The sequence below is a fragment of the Hipposideros armiger genome, unplaced genomic scaffold (assembly GCF_001890085.2).
Source record: "Hipposideros armiger isolate ML-2016 unplaced genomic scaffold, ASM189008v1 scaffold_470, whole genome shotgun sequence".
NCBI classification, from domain to species: domain Eukaryota; kingdom Metazoa; phylum Chordata; class Mammalia; order Chiroptera; family Hipposideridae; genus Hipposideros; species Hipposideros armiger.
In genome coordinates this window covers 370825-389089 of record NW_017731820.1, presented here as the reverse complement: position 1 = coordinate 389089, position 18265 = coordinate 370825, and the positions used below count along the sequence as shown (strand labels likewise).

Genomic DNA, 18265 nt, shown 5'->3' with positions numbered 1-18265 from the left:
CTGATGTGAACCAGCCCTGCCTGTGGCTGCAAAAGTAGCTGCTGTGTGATCAAGACTTAACTTCAGAGGGTACAAAGTGAGGCATGTTTAAGGGGCTGTCATGGAGTAAGTGAGGGCAGGAAGCAAGCCTTTACTGCAATCTTTCAGCTGGCAGGAAAACAATTGTTCTTTACTGAAGAAATGCTTTGAGCAGTGAAGAAGCGAGTGTGAGGCTCTGGATGAGCACATGGTTTGAAATCTTAGATCGTCCCGGTAAGGGGCTGTCTCAGCGTAAGTTAAAGACAGACTCAAGATGAATTGGAAAGGCACTCAGCATTTCGCATTCCCAGGGTCAGGTTCTGGGTTTAACAGGTTATACTGTGGAATGTTTATAAAGCAGATTTTACGGCCCGTTAACAGAGGAAGAAAGTAAGATAAATTATTAAAATGATCCACGAACTAAGGGAGGCCGCGATCCAGAATCAGGTGTGCATGATTTAAAACTCATTTATTTTTTAGAACAAAGTCAATTGTTCGTTCCACTATTCTAATGTCTTAAGACGCTTTCATGATAACATCTGCAACTTGTTTAACATTTTTCAGTATGAAGGTGTGGGTGTGTGGGTGTGCGTGCGTGCGTGCATGTGCGTGTCTGTGCATGCGTGCACACACACTTTAAGTTACAGTCCGGAGGCAGCTAGCATTCTACCCAGAAGCCACGCGGTCATGCACATTACAGCCGAAGCTGCAGCCACTGAAGGGGGAGGTTACTGCAGGATTTGTTCTCTATTCCTTTAGCCAACTTACCGAATGGGTTTTCTTTGATGACATCAGCTGTTTGTTAATTAGCAAAAATGTTAGCTAATATTAGAAAAGAGATACCAATAGTGAAATTAAAGATATTAAGGATGTGTTGTTTGGCAAAGCATCTTTTAGAGACACCGCGGCCTGTGTCAGATGGTATAAGGTTCCGGGGACTCCTGTGACCTGAGCCGTGGAGAAGGTTCTAGAGTCTGGATCACGTAGTGATCCTGTGCCAGCCACTAGCTTAGGAGGCTTTCTGTTGCCTGGCATTGACTCTGAGAGTAGCTGGATCCTGCTTCTAGAATAATGCTACTGCTGCCTGAAGGGAATGTTATTTCAGGTGTACCAAGTCCGAGAGCCAGGACTTCACTGAGCTTTCAGAAGAGTTTATATCCACAGCACTGGGCCCACTTGCTATAATTATTCATTTAATAAATATCTATAGTCGAGAGTAGCTATTTCTTACCTCACTTTTCAGTGGCTAATGTTGTCTTTAAAAAGGAATCTCAAAGAATGTGTGTGCAAATGGCCCAAGGTCAGTCTATAATTTTGTTTTTCAGGTCATTTGTGTCAGAACCACTTAAAGGTTAATCCTGCATTTTAACGTTCTAGGGGAAGGTCTGAGAACCTGAATTGTAACGAGTTTCCTAGTGATTTTCATACACTCTGAGGACTCAGCTAACGAAGATATAACCAAGGACGCATGATGACCATTGGCTGACAGCATTTCTCAATGGCAGATCAAAAACCCAAGAGGAAGGAAATGTGCTTCTGGCTGCTGGGTTTGAAAACTAAAATCTGTAAAGCAATAGCAAATGGCCAACCATAAAGCCCTCATCTTCTCTAAACTCCATGCCATAAATTTGTGGTTGTAGCTATTTGCTTAACGTCTACATGGAAACAGATCAAAACTGGCCACAGGCATTCAACAAGCCCATCTGTGGCCAAAGATCCTCCACTGTCATTTGGATGGGTGGGAATAAGCAATAGCTTTCCAACTAACTATATAATCTATTTTCTATGACAACGATGGAGACTTTCTATGGCCCCAAACTCACCATATTAAATATACTGGGTTGTTGGAAAAGTCATGACGCATTTTTGCAACGAAAAATATCGAAAAAATACATCATGACTTTTCTGACAACCCAGTATTTTTGGAGGGAAACCAGTTTGGCTTTTGGGCCACTTTTTCTCACATCAATAAGCCCCCAATTTATTCATACATAAGACATCCTGTCTGACTTTCATCCACTCATCAAATATGTAGACAGCCTTTTTAAACTTGGGTAGCTCTGACTTCCAACAAAGATCATGAAAGATTAAAGCAGCAGACCTCCAGGTCAGGACTTCTGTCTCTGAGGTGTCACTTGTCACCATACCACGTTGCCGAGGGAAGCAGCACCCCGGCACAAGGAGTCGGAGGCCTTGAATTCAGGTACTGGACCCAAAGTCAGCGGCAAGTCAGTTAGCCTCCTGGGGTTTCTATTTCTTCTTTTAGATAATTGGGAATACATGCTTGCCTAGCCCTTTTTCAAAATGTACTAATTCACTCATAAATATTTATTTGTTATCTACTATATTCCAGGAATTTTTCTAGGACCTTGCGGGGCACAGTAGGGAACAAGGCATATAAGATGACTGCTCTCAATAGGCTTATTCTAATAATTAGAAAACTGTAAATACAGTGACAGGTAAACATATATTTACATAAGCAGATAAATATAGATGTGACTATTAATAGATAAATTATCAGAGGTACATATATGTGCACATATATTCTTAAAAGTTTAAATCAAAGCCTTTTCTAAGGATGCAATGTATGTGTTTAGATCTCACATTGTATGATTTAAGATGAGAAAGGCAACAATCTAATGAAAGATATATTCATACAAACAACAAATCTAGCACTTTAATAAAAGATGTCTCCATATTTCATTAATAATGAAAATCAATTTCTGGCAGGATGATGCATTCTGTAATATAGAAAATATGCTAGGCTCATTCTACAACACTCTTTCACATACGGCAGAATTTATCATTAAGAGAATCTTCCTGTTTACTCATCTTTTCATTACTTAAGAACCAAGTTATATGTGATAAGATGGCTTCTCATACCAGGCAACCTGTGGTAGGCAGTCTCTAAGATGGTCCCAATAACCCCTGTCCCCTTGGGTAGCCTCCTTCCTTTAAGTGTAGGCTGGATTTAGAAGTGACTCACTTCTAAAAATTGTATATAACAGAACTGATGTGACGCCATTTCCAAAATTGAATTACAAAAGCTTTGGCTTACATCTTGGAAACTTTCTTGCTTACCGGCTTTCCTCTCCCATCCCTTTCCCCTCTCTCCCCTCCGCCCCCCTCCCTGTAGCCCAGTCACCTACAGGAGAGGCCACTTGAAGAGGAGCGGTCCTGACGGATCAGAGCCACATGGGGGAGAACTATGACACCCCAGCTAACAACAACACCTACTGTCAACCAAGCAAGCGCCTTCTGGGGATCAGACCCTCCAGCCCAGCAAAGGCATCAAGTGATGTAGCCACACCCAATGCCCTGGGTACAGCCTCATGAGCGTCCCTGTGTCAGAATAACCCAGCTACCCCTTTCCTGAATTCCTAATCTAAAGTAACTGTGGGGTAATGTTGGTTGTTTTAAGCCACTATGGTTTCCGGTAATTAAGTCACACAGCAACAGGTCAGTAATACATAATCCAGACCTGAGGATAGCACTATGAGAATGAATCGATTCAAACCATGCCTCCTAACTCAAATATTTGAATTGGACTAGGAAAATATGCTGACATCATATTAATGCCTTTATCATGAAGAAACACAAATTTGCCACTCTTTTTAACTGAATGGGATTAGAAAGGTTTGGTTTTTTTCCCTGAGATCTACAGAGTTCACTGAATCAAATATAAGGACTTCATAATCAAACCTCATTTAAAACTCTATTTTTAGCAATGTATTCATTAACCATTAAAAAACGGTAATCTTACCTCCAAAGAAGTACTTCTCGCCTGTTGTGACTTGAAGAGGACTATTAGTTCGAACTGCTGATGCCTCATCTCCATCGATGGTGAGAACAGCAAAGTTTTCCTTTGCCAGGAAACGGACCTCATGCCACTGTCCGTCATTCAGCCCGGAGCCTGTTCAGCACAGAATCCAAGTCAGCTTACTTTGTTAACGGTTCAGTTTAAAACAATTTTTAATGTTGACAAAGTCAGAGCTTTATAAGTAAAAACTAACATATTCTCACCTAGGAAAATTCAGTGCTATTTACAATTGCTATCTCATGTTTCTTTAATGTCTATTGAACCAAATAAGGAAGAAAACCAGAACTAGGGAAATAATATTAATGTGCCATTGGGGTGCTTGGGAAAATGAAGGGAGAGAATAAAGTTGTTTGGGAGGTGATGAAGAACTATTTTAATTTAATAGCTTATTTTCTGGTTAGCTTTACTAGACTCGACTCTCATAAAAGCAAATGGGTTTACGGCTTTTGTCTAATGACTCTCTCTGTTGGTATTAACTTTTTTGTACTGTTATTTTTTTCTCAATAACCACATCTGGCAAGTATAGTTTATAGAGATTAAGGACTAAAGAATAAATGTGTGAGTATGTGCAGTTATTGGTGTTAACTGACCATTAATAAGCATGGGTAATAAGACCAGGGTTATATGATCATTTATAAATAAGGTGTCTTTATAATGAAGTAGGTTATATGTAAACAAATAAAGACCAAGAAAATAAATCAACAAGTCCCACCCCTAACAATCACATTTCACTGTTGCCTTTGGGAACAAATTCTATTTAGCTCTCCCTTATATTGACAATAATTTAAAGTTTCTGTTTAATTTGTGTTCATTTTATGAAGAATATTAGAAAATTGAGGAGCATACAGAGTAGAACAGCCATTGAACATGAGTATCTGGAATGAGTTTAGGAAATGCTAAGAGACAGTCTATAAGGCAGAGCTGCTTTCATTGACCTTATGAAGGCCTATGCTATGGCAAAGGGGCAATATTTTGTTCTAGCCTGGTCCAGATAGAATAATCTAGAATCCATGGTAGAAGTTACTTGAAGATACCCTTCAGGTTCACAAAAGGAAGAGAAGCCTTGCAGGTGAAGGTACCCCAGATGGAACGAGTGTAAATCAGGAGGCACTGACCATGGCTTCCAGCCTCTGATCAGAGGTGTGCAAACCACAGGCCCAATCCAGCCTGCGGCCATTGGTTTTTGTGCAGCCTGAGAGCTAAAAATAGTTCTCACATGTTTAAACAGTTGAAAACTAAAAATAATCATGTTAAATTACATGTGAAAATTATAGAAAATTCAAATTTTAGTGTCCACATAAAGTTTTATTGGCATATAGTCAAGCTCATTTATTTACATGTTATCAGACAGAGTCAAATCGTGGCTACAGACACCGTACAGCCCGCAAAGCCTAAACTATATACTGTGTGGTCCTTATAGGGAAAGCATAAACCAGTGGTTCGTTTGTACTATTAAACAGAAATGCTATTTTAAACAAAAAAAGGAAGGCCTGTGGGAGCTTAGATGGCAGTCACAAGTAGGTATTATTTACTGACATTATATTGGTAAATATCCTTACAAATAATCACCCTTCAGGTATTTTTCTCATGGTTTTCCAATTTTAATGTACCGTATTTCCCCCTGTATAAGACACACCCTTTTAAAAACAATTTGGGGTCTAAAAACTGGGTGCGTCTTATACAGTGGTTGTAGGTTCTTTTACTTGCATTTCCTGCTTTTTCGCGCTTGTTTTTGTGCTCATTGTTGTAGGTTTTTTATGACGCATCCAGTTTTTAGACCCCAAATTTTTCGAAAAAGGCTGCATCTTATACATGAGGAGATACGGTAGTAATACACATTGGAGCACATTTTATCTCAATGGAGGAAAATAGAAAATGCCTGCTCTAAAGTAATTAATACTAGGTTATTTCCAATTATAAAATGTATAATACATACACACACATAAATATATATATAATTTTTACACTGTGAAATTATTATGCAAATGTAGTCTTATTTTAAAATTAAAATCAGTTAGCTGTCTGACAAGTCCTCTTGCTTACTGAAATACTTCCTTTTCAAGTAGGTTACTTTTGGGTTCTGTCACAGAACTGATGAACAGAAGACTATTTTCACCAGAATATTTTTCTTTAAAGTATAAAGCTGGGTTTACTGTTGATTAACCATTGAAGTATATGGTTTTGATTTTGGCTTTTGTTTTTGCCTTTAAAATGTGATTAATCCAGCTTTGAAATGCAATTTTGGGGCACAGATGACAAAGGCATCAGTGCTACACATGTCCATTCCCCAAACTGAACCCTAAATAATCACACATTCAGAGGAAGTCGCTTGTCAGACATCTTCTGCTGACAGAGCGGTCTGTTCTAAATGGAAGACCAGAAAGCCTTTCTAAAAATTCCTACGAAATTTTCTTCACAAAATTAATTTATAAATGAAGATCATCAGCTTAATTGTTCATGGCAAAAGAAGATCTATTACTCCAATCAGGAAAATAAAAATGTTATGTTTTTCGCAAGAAACTTAATTCCTAGAGAAATTGGACCTCAGATAAAAGCAGCCTTGTTAATAGCAGCCACCCTTGCATCTGAGCTTGAACTGTGATCTATTCATTGTAATTCCAATCACTATTTTGAACTTTTAATGTTAATCATGGGGAGGTATGCCTCAGCAATCTATGATAGGAATGGGACCCCAAATATAACGGAGTTTGTTCTTCAGTAGGGCAAGACTGATCTAATTGCTCAAAAGAAAATATGCTGCTTCTTTTGAATTTTCTTCACCTGCATGTTATAAAAAATAATAGCCTGAAGGCACTCTCTAGAGAAGAAATCTAATTTCACGATCTCTGTATATGTGACTATTTATAGATAATACTGTTCTAAGCTCTATATAACTGTTACTCTGCTAAGGCCTTTACTTGCATTTCACTCATTTATAATTCACAGAAAATTAAAAAAATTATTATCCCTAATAAATAGGTGAGAAAACTGAATCTAATAAAGTTTAAGCATCTTACAGCTAGTAAAGAGTAAAACTTAGAATCAAATTCAGATATATCTGGTTCCAGAGGCTGAACGCTTACAAACGACAAAAACAAAACAAACAACAACAAAACGTGTTATATAAACTCTGTGCCTCCATGATCAGAGTTTTCCTACCCTATGTGAGTGGGCACGCGTGTGTACACACACACACACACACACACACACACACACACACACACACACACACGCTTCCATTTGGCACCATCCCAGAATAGGAGCTCAATTTCTGGGGCTACCCTTGCTTCATATTAAGGTTGTAAATAAACTGAGACACCATCAATTTTCATCTGCCAACTTTCATTATTTGCACCCTCAGATTTTGGTTGTGCTAGAACATTCCATGTGCTACAAGTCTTTTAGTATTTTCTCACAGTGATGGTTTTCCCTTAAAATTATAGTAAGAATGGAAACTTCATACTACAGATTTGAAAAGCAAATTCTAGCATTCCGCCCCCCCCCAAGGCACATTAAAATATGCCCATGGGTATTTATTTAAATCATTTCCATACTCTGTGAAGCTCTGAGCAAAGAGAACTCTGTGTTCACTATTTTCACTTTATAATGAGTGGACCGGGGCTCTTGGACACACTCTGTTGTTAGTTTGTAGAGCTGAGACCCCCAATCTAGACCATTTGACATTCAAACAGTAGTTTTTTCCAACGACTCAGAACTCAGTGGTGGAAATGTTCTGGTGAGAAAACAAGGGTGCCATGGTTTCAGCATATTTCACCTCTGCTTGCGTCCATCCTGTCCAGTGCAAGGGACAGCCAGGCAACTTTGTATCAAACACAGACTAAAATCCAAACGTGACCTCTCCTGCAAACTTGCTCCAAAATGTGTTTTGCCTTTGTCATTTCCTGCACCACTTGTCACTTACAGGAAGTAGTACAGCATTAGTTTTGTTTCACAGAAGCAATAAGAAATAGTCTCTTTAAGGCATTTTTTTTAAAATTAAGAATAATTTTTATTTCGAATGAAACAGGACATTCATTAAATTAAAGAGCTTCTGGAATTCGATACTATATGAAATTCACTCAGAATACCCTGGCTGATCAGATCACTGCTATAAGATATAAACATATTACATACTAATACATTTATTCAGAAAAAATGTATCATCAACCCAAGCTTTATTAGAAATTTGTGAGTCAGAAATACAAAGGGGACGTCACCCAGCAGGATCAGCGCATTGCTTCTCATTTGATGTTAAAGAGATGTCGCTCCTCCGCTCGCTATGACTGCCCCGGGGAACAGAGACGCCCACCAGGGACTCACACTGCAGACGCAGTTGGCTTCCTGGTGGCTGGACAGAGGCTCAGGACCAGACCAAAAAGAAGGATGCTGGTACTTGTGCTTAAAAAAAAAAGCCCCGTCTCAGGAGGCTAACGTCTCCTGAGAGCCGCATATGTGTCTGGTACCGTCTGCACACACTCCGTGTCACTGTACGCTCTCTTCTCTGCGGTTAGCAGGAAGATGACACAGGACAAGAAACAGCGTGGTAGCTAGGAGGGCTCATTCAGGAGCCAGACCGCCTGCGTTTGCTCTGGCCCCTGCTGATGGCGGCGATTTACTTAACCTGCCTGGGCCTCAGGCTTCGCTTCTCTAAAATGCAAATGAAGTATCCACTTTATAGATTTCTTTTGAGGAGTAGATGAATCAGTGTTTGCACAGCATCAAAACATTGCCTGGCACCTAGGAAGCAGCATATCCATATTATTAGATCAAAAACCAAGGAAGCTTTGATGCATCTCGCTTTTCGGAAAAGGAAGCTGAGGCTTATAGACAGTGATTTGCCTTTGGGGGTTATTACCTCACCATTACAAAAATTGGTTATTATAAACAGCCCTCTAAACAAGACAGTGATGTCACAAGTCTAACAAAGCGGAGCGCATGAATACCTACATATGACACAACTGGAAAAATAGTGTGTCCTAATGTTATGCTAGCAGCCACATGAAGCTTAGAACAACATGTCCAGTGATGGAATTAGACATCAAAACAATTCCTGTGTTCCAACGACTTAGAGGTTAAGATGATTTCCTTGTTCTGCAGATGTGTTAGATGACTCACAAGGTTATGACAATGACACTGATGAGAAAGCCACAGGTAAAGACATTAGTACACAAGTATTTCCAGAGAGTGAGCGTGGAAAACAAGCTTTCTAAAAGTATTTGTGTATATAATTTTAAAAACACATAGTCATTAAGTAAATATTACAGACATTTTCACCTACGGCAGTAAAAGTTTATAATGCAAGTTAGTCAAAAGGTACTCTTAGTTATCTAGCTGGGGAACTTGGGGACTGTCTTGGGTTTGGGGTCGTATTCTATCCAGGCACACATGAAACATGCCCTCCGCTAAGAGACTGAGCGAGGATTAGAACAGGGGTATGTGATACACAGACTAACCTTCGGGGGGCAGAAGGTCAAGGTAATGGGCTCTGAAGTCAGACAGAGGGATGCAAATCTCGTTTCTGCTCATGTACTAGCAGCAAGTCAATCTCTCTGTGCCTCAGTTTCCCTTTTCTATTAAGTGGGGATAATAAAAGGGCCGGCTTCACAGGGCTGTAGTCAGGATTAAAGGCATATATATCATTAGAACAGCACCTGGCACCTAGCGAGCACTCCATAAATATTAGTTTTTGTTTCTTACTCAGTGGGAGAGCCTCGCTCTCTAAATGTCAACTTGGGTTGTTGTACTTTAATGCTATAAACATTGGCTATTATGAAATGATTAAAATTGGTTTTCTTTATGAACAAATAGCCTCCTCCGCCATATAAATCCAACACTATATTAGTGGTGAGGAATTTGAAGATTTGGGGAGGTAGCTCCCAATGTATTTCTTGTTAATATCAAGGTCAACAACTTTAAAAGCCAATATTGAGCAAAATGTGGTGTTTTTTTTTTAAAACTGGATTATCACATAGATGTGTTCCTAGATGCCAGTGTAATATTCCCAAAATTAAGTCCAATTTCAAACAAGGATTTCTCATGGTGACTAATTTTGAGGAACCTGATATAAACTGAAGTATATACTTTCTAAAACATTTTTGTTTTAGAAAATATATACTATTGTAACAGTTTTGGTTTAATTTTATACTTCAAGATTATTTGATGTTACTTTATAATAGAGACCTCTGGTTCTTCATTAATGATAAAAACTTTCAACTTGTGCAATAGGAAACCAATATTTTACAAACAGTTTTTAACCTAAAACCAAAATATTTAAAAGGATATTCCAACTTCTGGTCTTAGTTTTTTCATAGGATAACTAGGTTGTTCTATAATATTTTCTGTAACATCTCCCTCACTTATAATTGTTAGAAAACCTTGTTTTGTATGCAAATGTAACATGTTAATGAAGCATATTCGATCTAGGCTGTCTTTCTAATGGTATTAGTTTTACAGTGAGACTCTTGAGGTGGTTACTTTGATTGAACTAGAAGCAACAGATGTTACTCTTATTAGAGACAAGAAGAAGAGACCAGTTTAATGAATACTGAAAGAAAAAGTATTTAAAATACAGTAGCACACCAAGATGTAACATCTGTTTGAAAATGCTCCAAGTAAAATTACAGTGACTAGAGTTTTCAATCTTTTGCTCAATATTCAATCTTGAGAGAAAAATTTCCTGGAGTGCGAATCCAACTTCAGACAGTTATACTGTTCTCTGAGGTGCTAACGAGATAGCTCAAAAGTTATCATTAATCTATGTATGCAATACAAAGAGAAAAGGGGATATATATCTCTATATAAATATGCCATGTACTATTTCTTATATTATCCATATAAATTTCATATCATCAGGCAAACGATCCAATTTAATCTTGTTCACTTCCAACATGCCAATTCAAACCACCATTTATATGTATGGCCAGTTATAATTAGAACATGTAATAAGGTGTTTGGGGAGACACAAAATACTTGTTTGTATGTTTTTTAAGCTGAAGAAACTGCCAAATGCTTTTCTGTGCATGTATAGACAAGTACATGTCACCTTGGAACATGTCTGTTCTGAAAGAGCCATGTACATGGAACCTTTAGGTCAGAGAAATACACTGGGGAGAACACCTGCATGACATTTTTCGTGAGTCGCTAGAAATGACCCTTTCACTTATTTAATACGTGAAATCTTAGAGATGGGGTGGATTCTTTTCTTTCTGGCAGCCATAATCTTCTGAGAAGGAAAGGCCCTAGTAATAGGTTTTATTACCCTCTAAGTACGCTGGAGTCATTTGGGGAATTTTAAAATTCATTGCCAAGGAAATCAAAGATTAAATAAATGGAGACACACACCAGGTAATCCTAGTTAAAACACCAACATTAGTCTTTGTAGAAAAGGAAGTGTAAGATTCCAAAATGTATAAGGAAATACAAAATATCTTAAATATTCAAAATAATAATTAAAATAATTGAAGACTTATCGCATGATTTTCAAGACTTGTTATAATGCTATAATAATCCAGAAAGAGATCAGAAATAGATCCACACATATATAGTCCATTATTTTTTTACCAAGGCACTAAGGCAATACAATGGAGAAAAATGGAGAAAGATGTTTGCTCATTTTTGTTTTTTCAAAAAATGGTGCTTGAACAACTGGCTTCAAGATTTGGGAGAAAAATGTACCTTGATTTCTACCTTATGAAATACTCAAAAATTAATTCTAGATGGATTTTAGACCCAAACACAAAGGCCCTACTACAAAGCTTCTGAAATATAACAGAGTATTTTCAGGACTTTGGAGTTAGCAGAGATTTCTTAGGGCATCAAAATCACTTGGTAAATTGGGCTTCATCAAAATTTAAAATTCCTGCTCAACAGACATAGTTAAAAAATTCAAGGCAAGAGAGAGAGAAAAACAAAACACCTATTTCAAATCAATAACTGAAAGACAAAAACAATAGTGGGCAAAAGTGACATCACAAATACAGATATATTAATTATGTATAAGCACATGAAAATCGCTGTATATCATTAGTCACCAGAGAAACTAAAACCATGAAGATATATGATTTTACACCCACTTTAGTGGCTAAAAATCAAAAGGATTAGCTAGGATCTGGACCAATCTGAACCCTCATATGTTGCTGGTTGGGTGTAAAATTGTACAACTGCTTTGGGAAAATCTTTGGCAGGTTTAAAAAAAAAATAATTACATCAATCCTCTGACCCAACAATTCCCTTCCTAAATATTTGCCTACCAAGATCAAAATATGTGTTACAAAAATGCTCGTACAGAATGTTTTGGCAGCTTTATTCATAATAGGCCTAAACTGGAAATAAATGCGTACCCAGAGAGTGTGTATTCAAACAAGGAAATGCTAAATAATAAAAAAGAATAAACTTGTAGTGCAAACAATGCTGTTATGCACGAAATAATGTAGACCTAAGAATAGTACACTGAATGAACTCTTTTACATGAAATTCCAGAACAGGCAAAACTAATCCATTGTGATAGAAATCAGGACAGTGGTTGCCTGTGGGGTGAGGGTGCAGGTGGGAATGGACTTGCAAGTTCATTGCCTTCCACTGAACTTTCTGATGTGCCGAAACTATCCCACGTCTTGATAGGAGGTTGGCTGAGTAAGCACATATGCGTGTAGATATCAAAATCCACTGAATTGTGCTTTTAAGATCTGTGCATTTCACATGTAGCTGATCCTCACTCGCGGACTCAGTATTTGTAAATTCACCTACTTGTTAAAATATATTTGTAACCCCAAATCAATACTTGTGTTGCTTTCGGGGTCACCCATGGATTCGTGCAGGCACAGGTGGGTGTAAGATTTGAGTCGCCCGATGCACCGTTCCTAACTGGAGATGGAAAAGGCTTCCTTGTTTCAGCCCTCGCCTATGAATAAATGCTCTGTCATTGTACATTCAGTGCCATGTTTTTTTTTGCACTTTTCTGGGTTTTTTTCGTTGATCATGTCATTTAAAGTAGACCCCAAATGTAGTGCTGATGTGCTGTTTAGTGTTCCTAAGTGTAAGAAAATACGTAAGCTAGGTAAGCTTCTTTCAAGGACAAGTTATAATGCTGTTGGCTGTTAGTTCAGTGCTAATACATTGATCTACCTATTAAACCAAGTGACTTGAAACAGAAACACACATAAAGCAAGGTTATGTATTATGGGTTGATGCAGATGTTGTGACCAGAGGATTGCAGGAACCTAACCCTGTATTTCTTGTAGGATCAATGGTTCAGAATCCACTAATCCAGTGGCCGCGATGGCTATATACAATAGAACACAACTACCATAGGTTGACTGGATTTAGGGCAGTGAGAGTGAAAGCAGGGGAACCTAATAGGAAGCTCTTACAGCAGTCAGGACAAGAGATGATGGAGGCTGGGACCCAGGTTAACATTGGAGAAAAGTGTCAGGTTTAGGCAGATACTATTGATGGGTCTCACTCAAAAATTTAAGAAAGAGAAAAAGATCTGTGACTTAAGCAGACAGTGTAGACTTGTGTGTGGAGCTCAAGAACAATGGTCTACAGATGGAAATGTCATAGCATGATGCTAAGCCATGGGGGTAGATAAGGTTACCTGGAGAGAGAGCTGAGATAGAGAAGAGGGGTGGGTGCTCCAAACTTTAGAAGCTGGAAAGAGGGTGAAGGTCCAGGACTGAAGACTCAGAAAGAATAGCTGGTGAAATACTGACGAAACCATGAAAATCGGATGAGAATGTTTCAAGAAGGGACTAACTGAATTTTCAAGTGCTTCTGAAATATCAAATAAAACAAGGAAAAGCAGTAGACATCAGATTTGGAAATATGGAGACTTGTAATTGGGGAGGGGTGAAGACACTATGGTAGGCGAGGAATGCAAAGAGTGACAATACGCAATTCTTGAGTAGTTTAACTATACAGGAAAATAATTTTGGGTAATAGTCTATGTTGAAAATCTGAAGAAAACCATGAAGGTCATCTGAAGAAAAATCTTAACTCATAAAAACTCAAAATCCATACACAATTTCAGGGGTTTAGCTTTTCATTCAGATTAAAAACCATCATCTTTTAATTTCACCGCCTGATTTTACTGGGCAATGAGATGATTACCAATTCATTTATGCTTTTCGGTGTCATTGCTTTTCTTACATTCTATTTTTTCCATTTAGTGGCTTATGGGTTATATTTTCTATTCCTTAATTTTTTTTAATAAATATGTCAATTAATTGGTTTTAAACTTTCATTATTATTGTTTATAGGTACTGTTCTGTTTCTGTTTTAAATAGATGTGGTTATGAAATTATTATACTATTTGGGGAAAATAAGTTGTCATTATCATTATTACAATTTGTTTCTTAAATCTAATTGACTAAGTCATATTTAGTCCTTCATCTTTGTTTCAGATACATCTCAGTTAAGTTGCAATATCTTACTATCTTCTCTAAAGGAACAAAATCATTCTTCCTTATAGGAAATTGACATTGTCCAAATGTCAAGGGCATTCAAATCCCTCATTTTCCTGAGGGTATACCTACGTGAAATACTGTATATAAAATAAATGTGAAGATTTCTGGTCTCAAGAAGTTTGCCTTACTGTGCCATATAATGAGATTTAAATATTTTAGCATACATTTTTATAATTTCTATGAAACGTTCTCCTATATTTTACAAACTGGAGTTGTATGGCACAGGGAAAAAAGGTACACAGAGAAGCTATATTGCAGACGAGATGAGTTTGGTATCCAACGGGGGGCTCCTTCACAAGCGTTAATCCCCATTGTAGGCACTGCCCTGTTTTCTGGAGCCTGATTGTAATATGCTGTTGAAACTCTGTGGAGCCCCATCTTTGTGGCTGCTAGAGAGGTGAATATTAGAATGAGTACAGAGTACATTATCTATTCAAAGTCCCAAAAGCACGTAGTTTCTCTCCTCCTACACAATAAAAAGAGCTACATGAAACTATTGGAAGATGACTGTTTTTTAATTCTGCCACATCAGTGTTATAGAAGTGATGCAAAAAGGCATCTTAGAGAAAGAATAACAGGAATAAATGACGGTAATGGCCATTTAGTTTAGGTTAAATCGAATCCACTTTCTCATTTTTTACTAAATTTTGATAATAAAACAAATTAAAAGCTTAAAATGAACAAGTGTCAGAACTTAACATTGGCTTTCTTTAAAACAGTACGTGTCATGAAATTTTCACTTTCCTTTTCAATGTTTTTGAAAGTGGTAGTTTCACATTAACCATCGAGAACTGTGAATTTAAGTGGCTTTGATTAAACAGAGCTGTTTCAGGCTTGTGTACGCTGGATAACAGCCGTGAGAGAACCGTTCTTAAGTTGGAGAGGTTATCCAGCCACTCAGGGGCTCAGAAATTTATGAGTTCAAAGAACATCATGATCAGAGACCTGCCACAGAATAACAATATTAAAATATTACTTGAGGTACAATCCTTGATGATTTGAGTATAAATCATTATTCTTAAATTGCATCATAAAATGCATAACTGCACCATAGTTTCTCATTGCAGGTAATTCTGCATTACTCTCCTTTAATAGAACTGTTTTTACACTTGCCACTGAAAAATTTTTATCCTTTACTCAAAGCAGTGCCTTGATAATATACCTCGTCCACAGACATAGGCAGAAAATCAGCCTCTACCTTTTACAAGCAGCTGTTTTTCTGCAAACCTCTCTATCACTTTTTCTTCTACGTGGCTTGTGGTATGAGAGGCAGCTTCTGTGTATTTCAGCTCCATCATTTCATCCTACGGGGCTATTAACGAGCATTGAACCGTGAAGGGCACATATCCATATATTTATGAACTACTCTCTTCTGCAATCTTCAATCCAACAACAACCCTTTTTGAGTGTCAACTGCCTTTTGGTAGTTTTAGTGGCAAAATGGAAGTGGAAAAATACTACAGATGAGCACATTAAAATAATATTTGTATGCTCAGCTTCATATACTTGTATATTTAGGTTACAAATTTATTCTATTCATCCATTCTTGTGTATTGGACAAGATTAAAAATTAAAACTAATATTTTAAAAACAAATTTTTTTAGCATAAATTTGAAAAGCACTGACTTACTTTTTAGTATGGCTTCATGGACTGGCAGTGTGTACGGAAATTGTGTGTGTGTGTGTTTGTATATATGTGTGCACAGATATGTGACAGTCCCTACATGACACATAAGATAGGAGTGCAGTGTGGTACACATGCTAAAATAGAGCTGGGTCTGAATTTCAACAGCATGGACATTAATATTACCTGAAAAAAATCATTTTATGTCTCTGGCCTAGAAATTCTTATCACTAAAATGAATGATTCCTACCAGCTAATTACAAGATTCCTCTCAGCTCTAGATACTTAAAATAAGCCTGAAGTACACTCGGGTTCTTTCTGTACAGGGAGGGGAACAGAAAACCACCAACCGTGTATCAATTTGGAGAAACAATGCTACGCATAGCACAATAAAATAAGTACAGTAATACCTTGGTTTGCGAGCATAATTCGTTCTGGAAACAAACTACTCGTACTGCAAGAGATTGCTCGTTTACCACGTTAAAATGTATTAGAAATGTTTGCTCATCTTGCAGAACGCTCGCAAACCAAGTTACTCACAATCCAAGGTGTTACTGTACTTCCATTGCTGAAGTTGACTGCTGTGGTCTCTGACTCTGTCTTTGCCCTGACGAACGACACAATGGTCACCGCACACCTGAGTGGATTACAGAGGCTTCGCCTGAAATGAAAAGAGAAGAGTCCACACAGCAGACAGAGACAATCATTTACATCGGGTGCTCTAGTGGATAGGAGGTGGGGGCTGCAGGCAGATTCATGGAAACCCCGGGAGGAAATAGGTGCAGGACCAACTTGAGGGGTGAAGCCAGTGGCACAGAAAAAACAAACAAACAAAAAACAACTAAGATCTGAAGGGGACATTCTTTGCCATTTCTGTGATTTCACATAAGGAGTGGACTCCTAGAAAGTACTAGAAAATTGAAAATAGAGGTAAAGTTTTGGGCAAGAGCATGTTCCTTATTGCAGAAATTGTCTGGTTAAGAAAAAGATGTCACTCAGCAGTATCCTTCCTACAAATTATCCGAGGGTGTATTTGAGTTAGATTAAATATCTTATAGCGCTAAACTTATAAGATATAAGTTTATAATAAGAAAATTTTCTTATTAATAGGTTATGTCCTAGCTAAAGATAATATTAATAAGATCCACAGGTAAATTTTTTCTTATAATTTGTATCTCATGAGTAGTTATTTATTGAACATTGCTTGGTGTTGGTTGATAGGTGAGCAACACTTCAGTTAACATCTATTATCGAATTTACAAGCAATCTGGGTGTTGACAATGTTCTGTCTTTTGATCTGGGAGCTGGTTACATAGTTTCATTGAGTTTTCCAAACAATTCATTCATCCATACATTCATGATCTGTACACTTTCTACATGTACAGTAAACAGGCATACCTCGGAGATACTGCAGGGCCGCTAACAGACCACTGCAATAAAGTGAGTATCACAATAAAGCAAGTCTTAATATTTTTGCTGATGGTGGCACTTTCCTTCAATTGGTAAAAAACACATCAGTGAAGGACAACAAAGCCAAGGGCAGTAAGATGAGGTGCGCCTGTACATCAGTAAAGGTTGAAAACAAAGCAAGATAAGAGTCTATGTAGTGTGTGATCTAACTGAAATACCTTAAAAAGGTAGAACATATTGAAGTCACTGTTATCTTTAAAAGCCATGAGATAGATGTGTACTGAAGCCATCAAAAGTATGCACACAGCTGTAGAATATTAAAAGTGATTTTGAAGTATGGAGATATCTCAAAAAACTGGAAATGGAACTACCGTATGAAATACGGAAATACCCAGCAATTCCACTCTTGGGTGTCTATCCACAGAACCCCAAGATGCTAATTCGAAAAAAATATATGTACCCCTGTGTTTATTGTGGCGCTATTCACAATAGCCAAGACTTGGAAACAACCGAAATGCATATTGGTTAATGACTGGATTAAGAAACTGTGGTACATTTATACAATGGAGTATTACTCTGCTATAAAGAAGAATGAAATTGTACCATTTGGGACGATATGGATGGACTTAGAGACTATTATGTTAAGTGAAATAAGTCAGTCGGAGAAAGACAAATACCATATGATTTCACTTATACGTGGAATCTAAAAAACTGAATGAACGAGGAAAGTAAACAGAAGTGGTCTCAGAGATATAGAAGAACAACTGATGGCTGTTAGTTGGGAGGGGGTGGGGATGAGGGAGAAGGGGAAGGGATTAGGCAGCATAAATACGCAACTACAATATTGCCACAGGGACATGAAAGACAGTTCGAGGAATATAATTAATAATGTTGTAAATATTTTGAAGGGTATCAGGTGGTCACATGTCT

The 18265-nt window shown here is 37.7% G+C and overlaps 1 protein-coding gene across 1 annotated transcript in view; it reads right to left on the bottom strand.

Moving 5' to 3' along the window:
• The window catches only part of CNTNAP2 (contactin associated protein 2), a gene marked incomplete at its 5' end in the record, with an annotated part of 1134943 nt that overhangs the window by 746383 nt on the left and 370295 nt on the right, over positions 1–18265 (bottom strand). The window contains one exon of the mRNA XM_019666439.1: positions 3782–3931. Within this exon, the coding sequence (XP_019521984.1) occupies positions 3782–3931 (150 nt within the window). The remainder of the gene's footprint in view (positions 1–3781; positions 3932–18265) is intronic.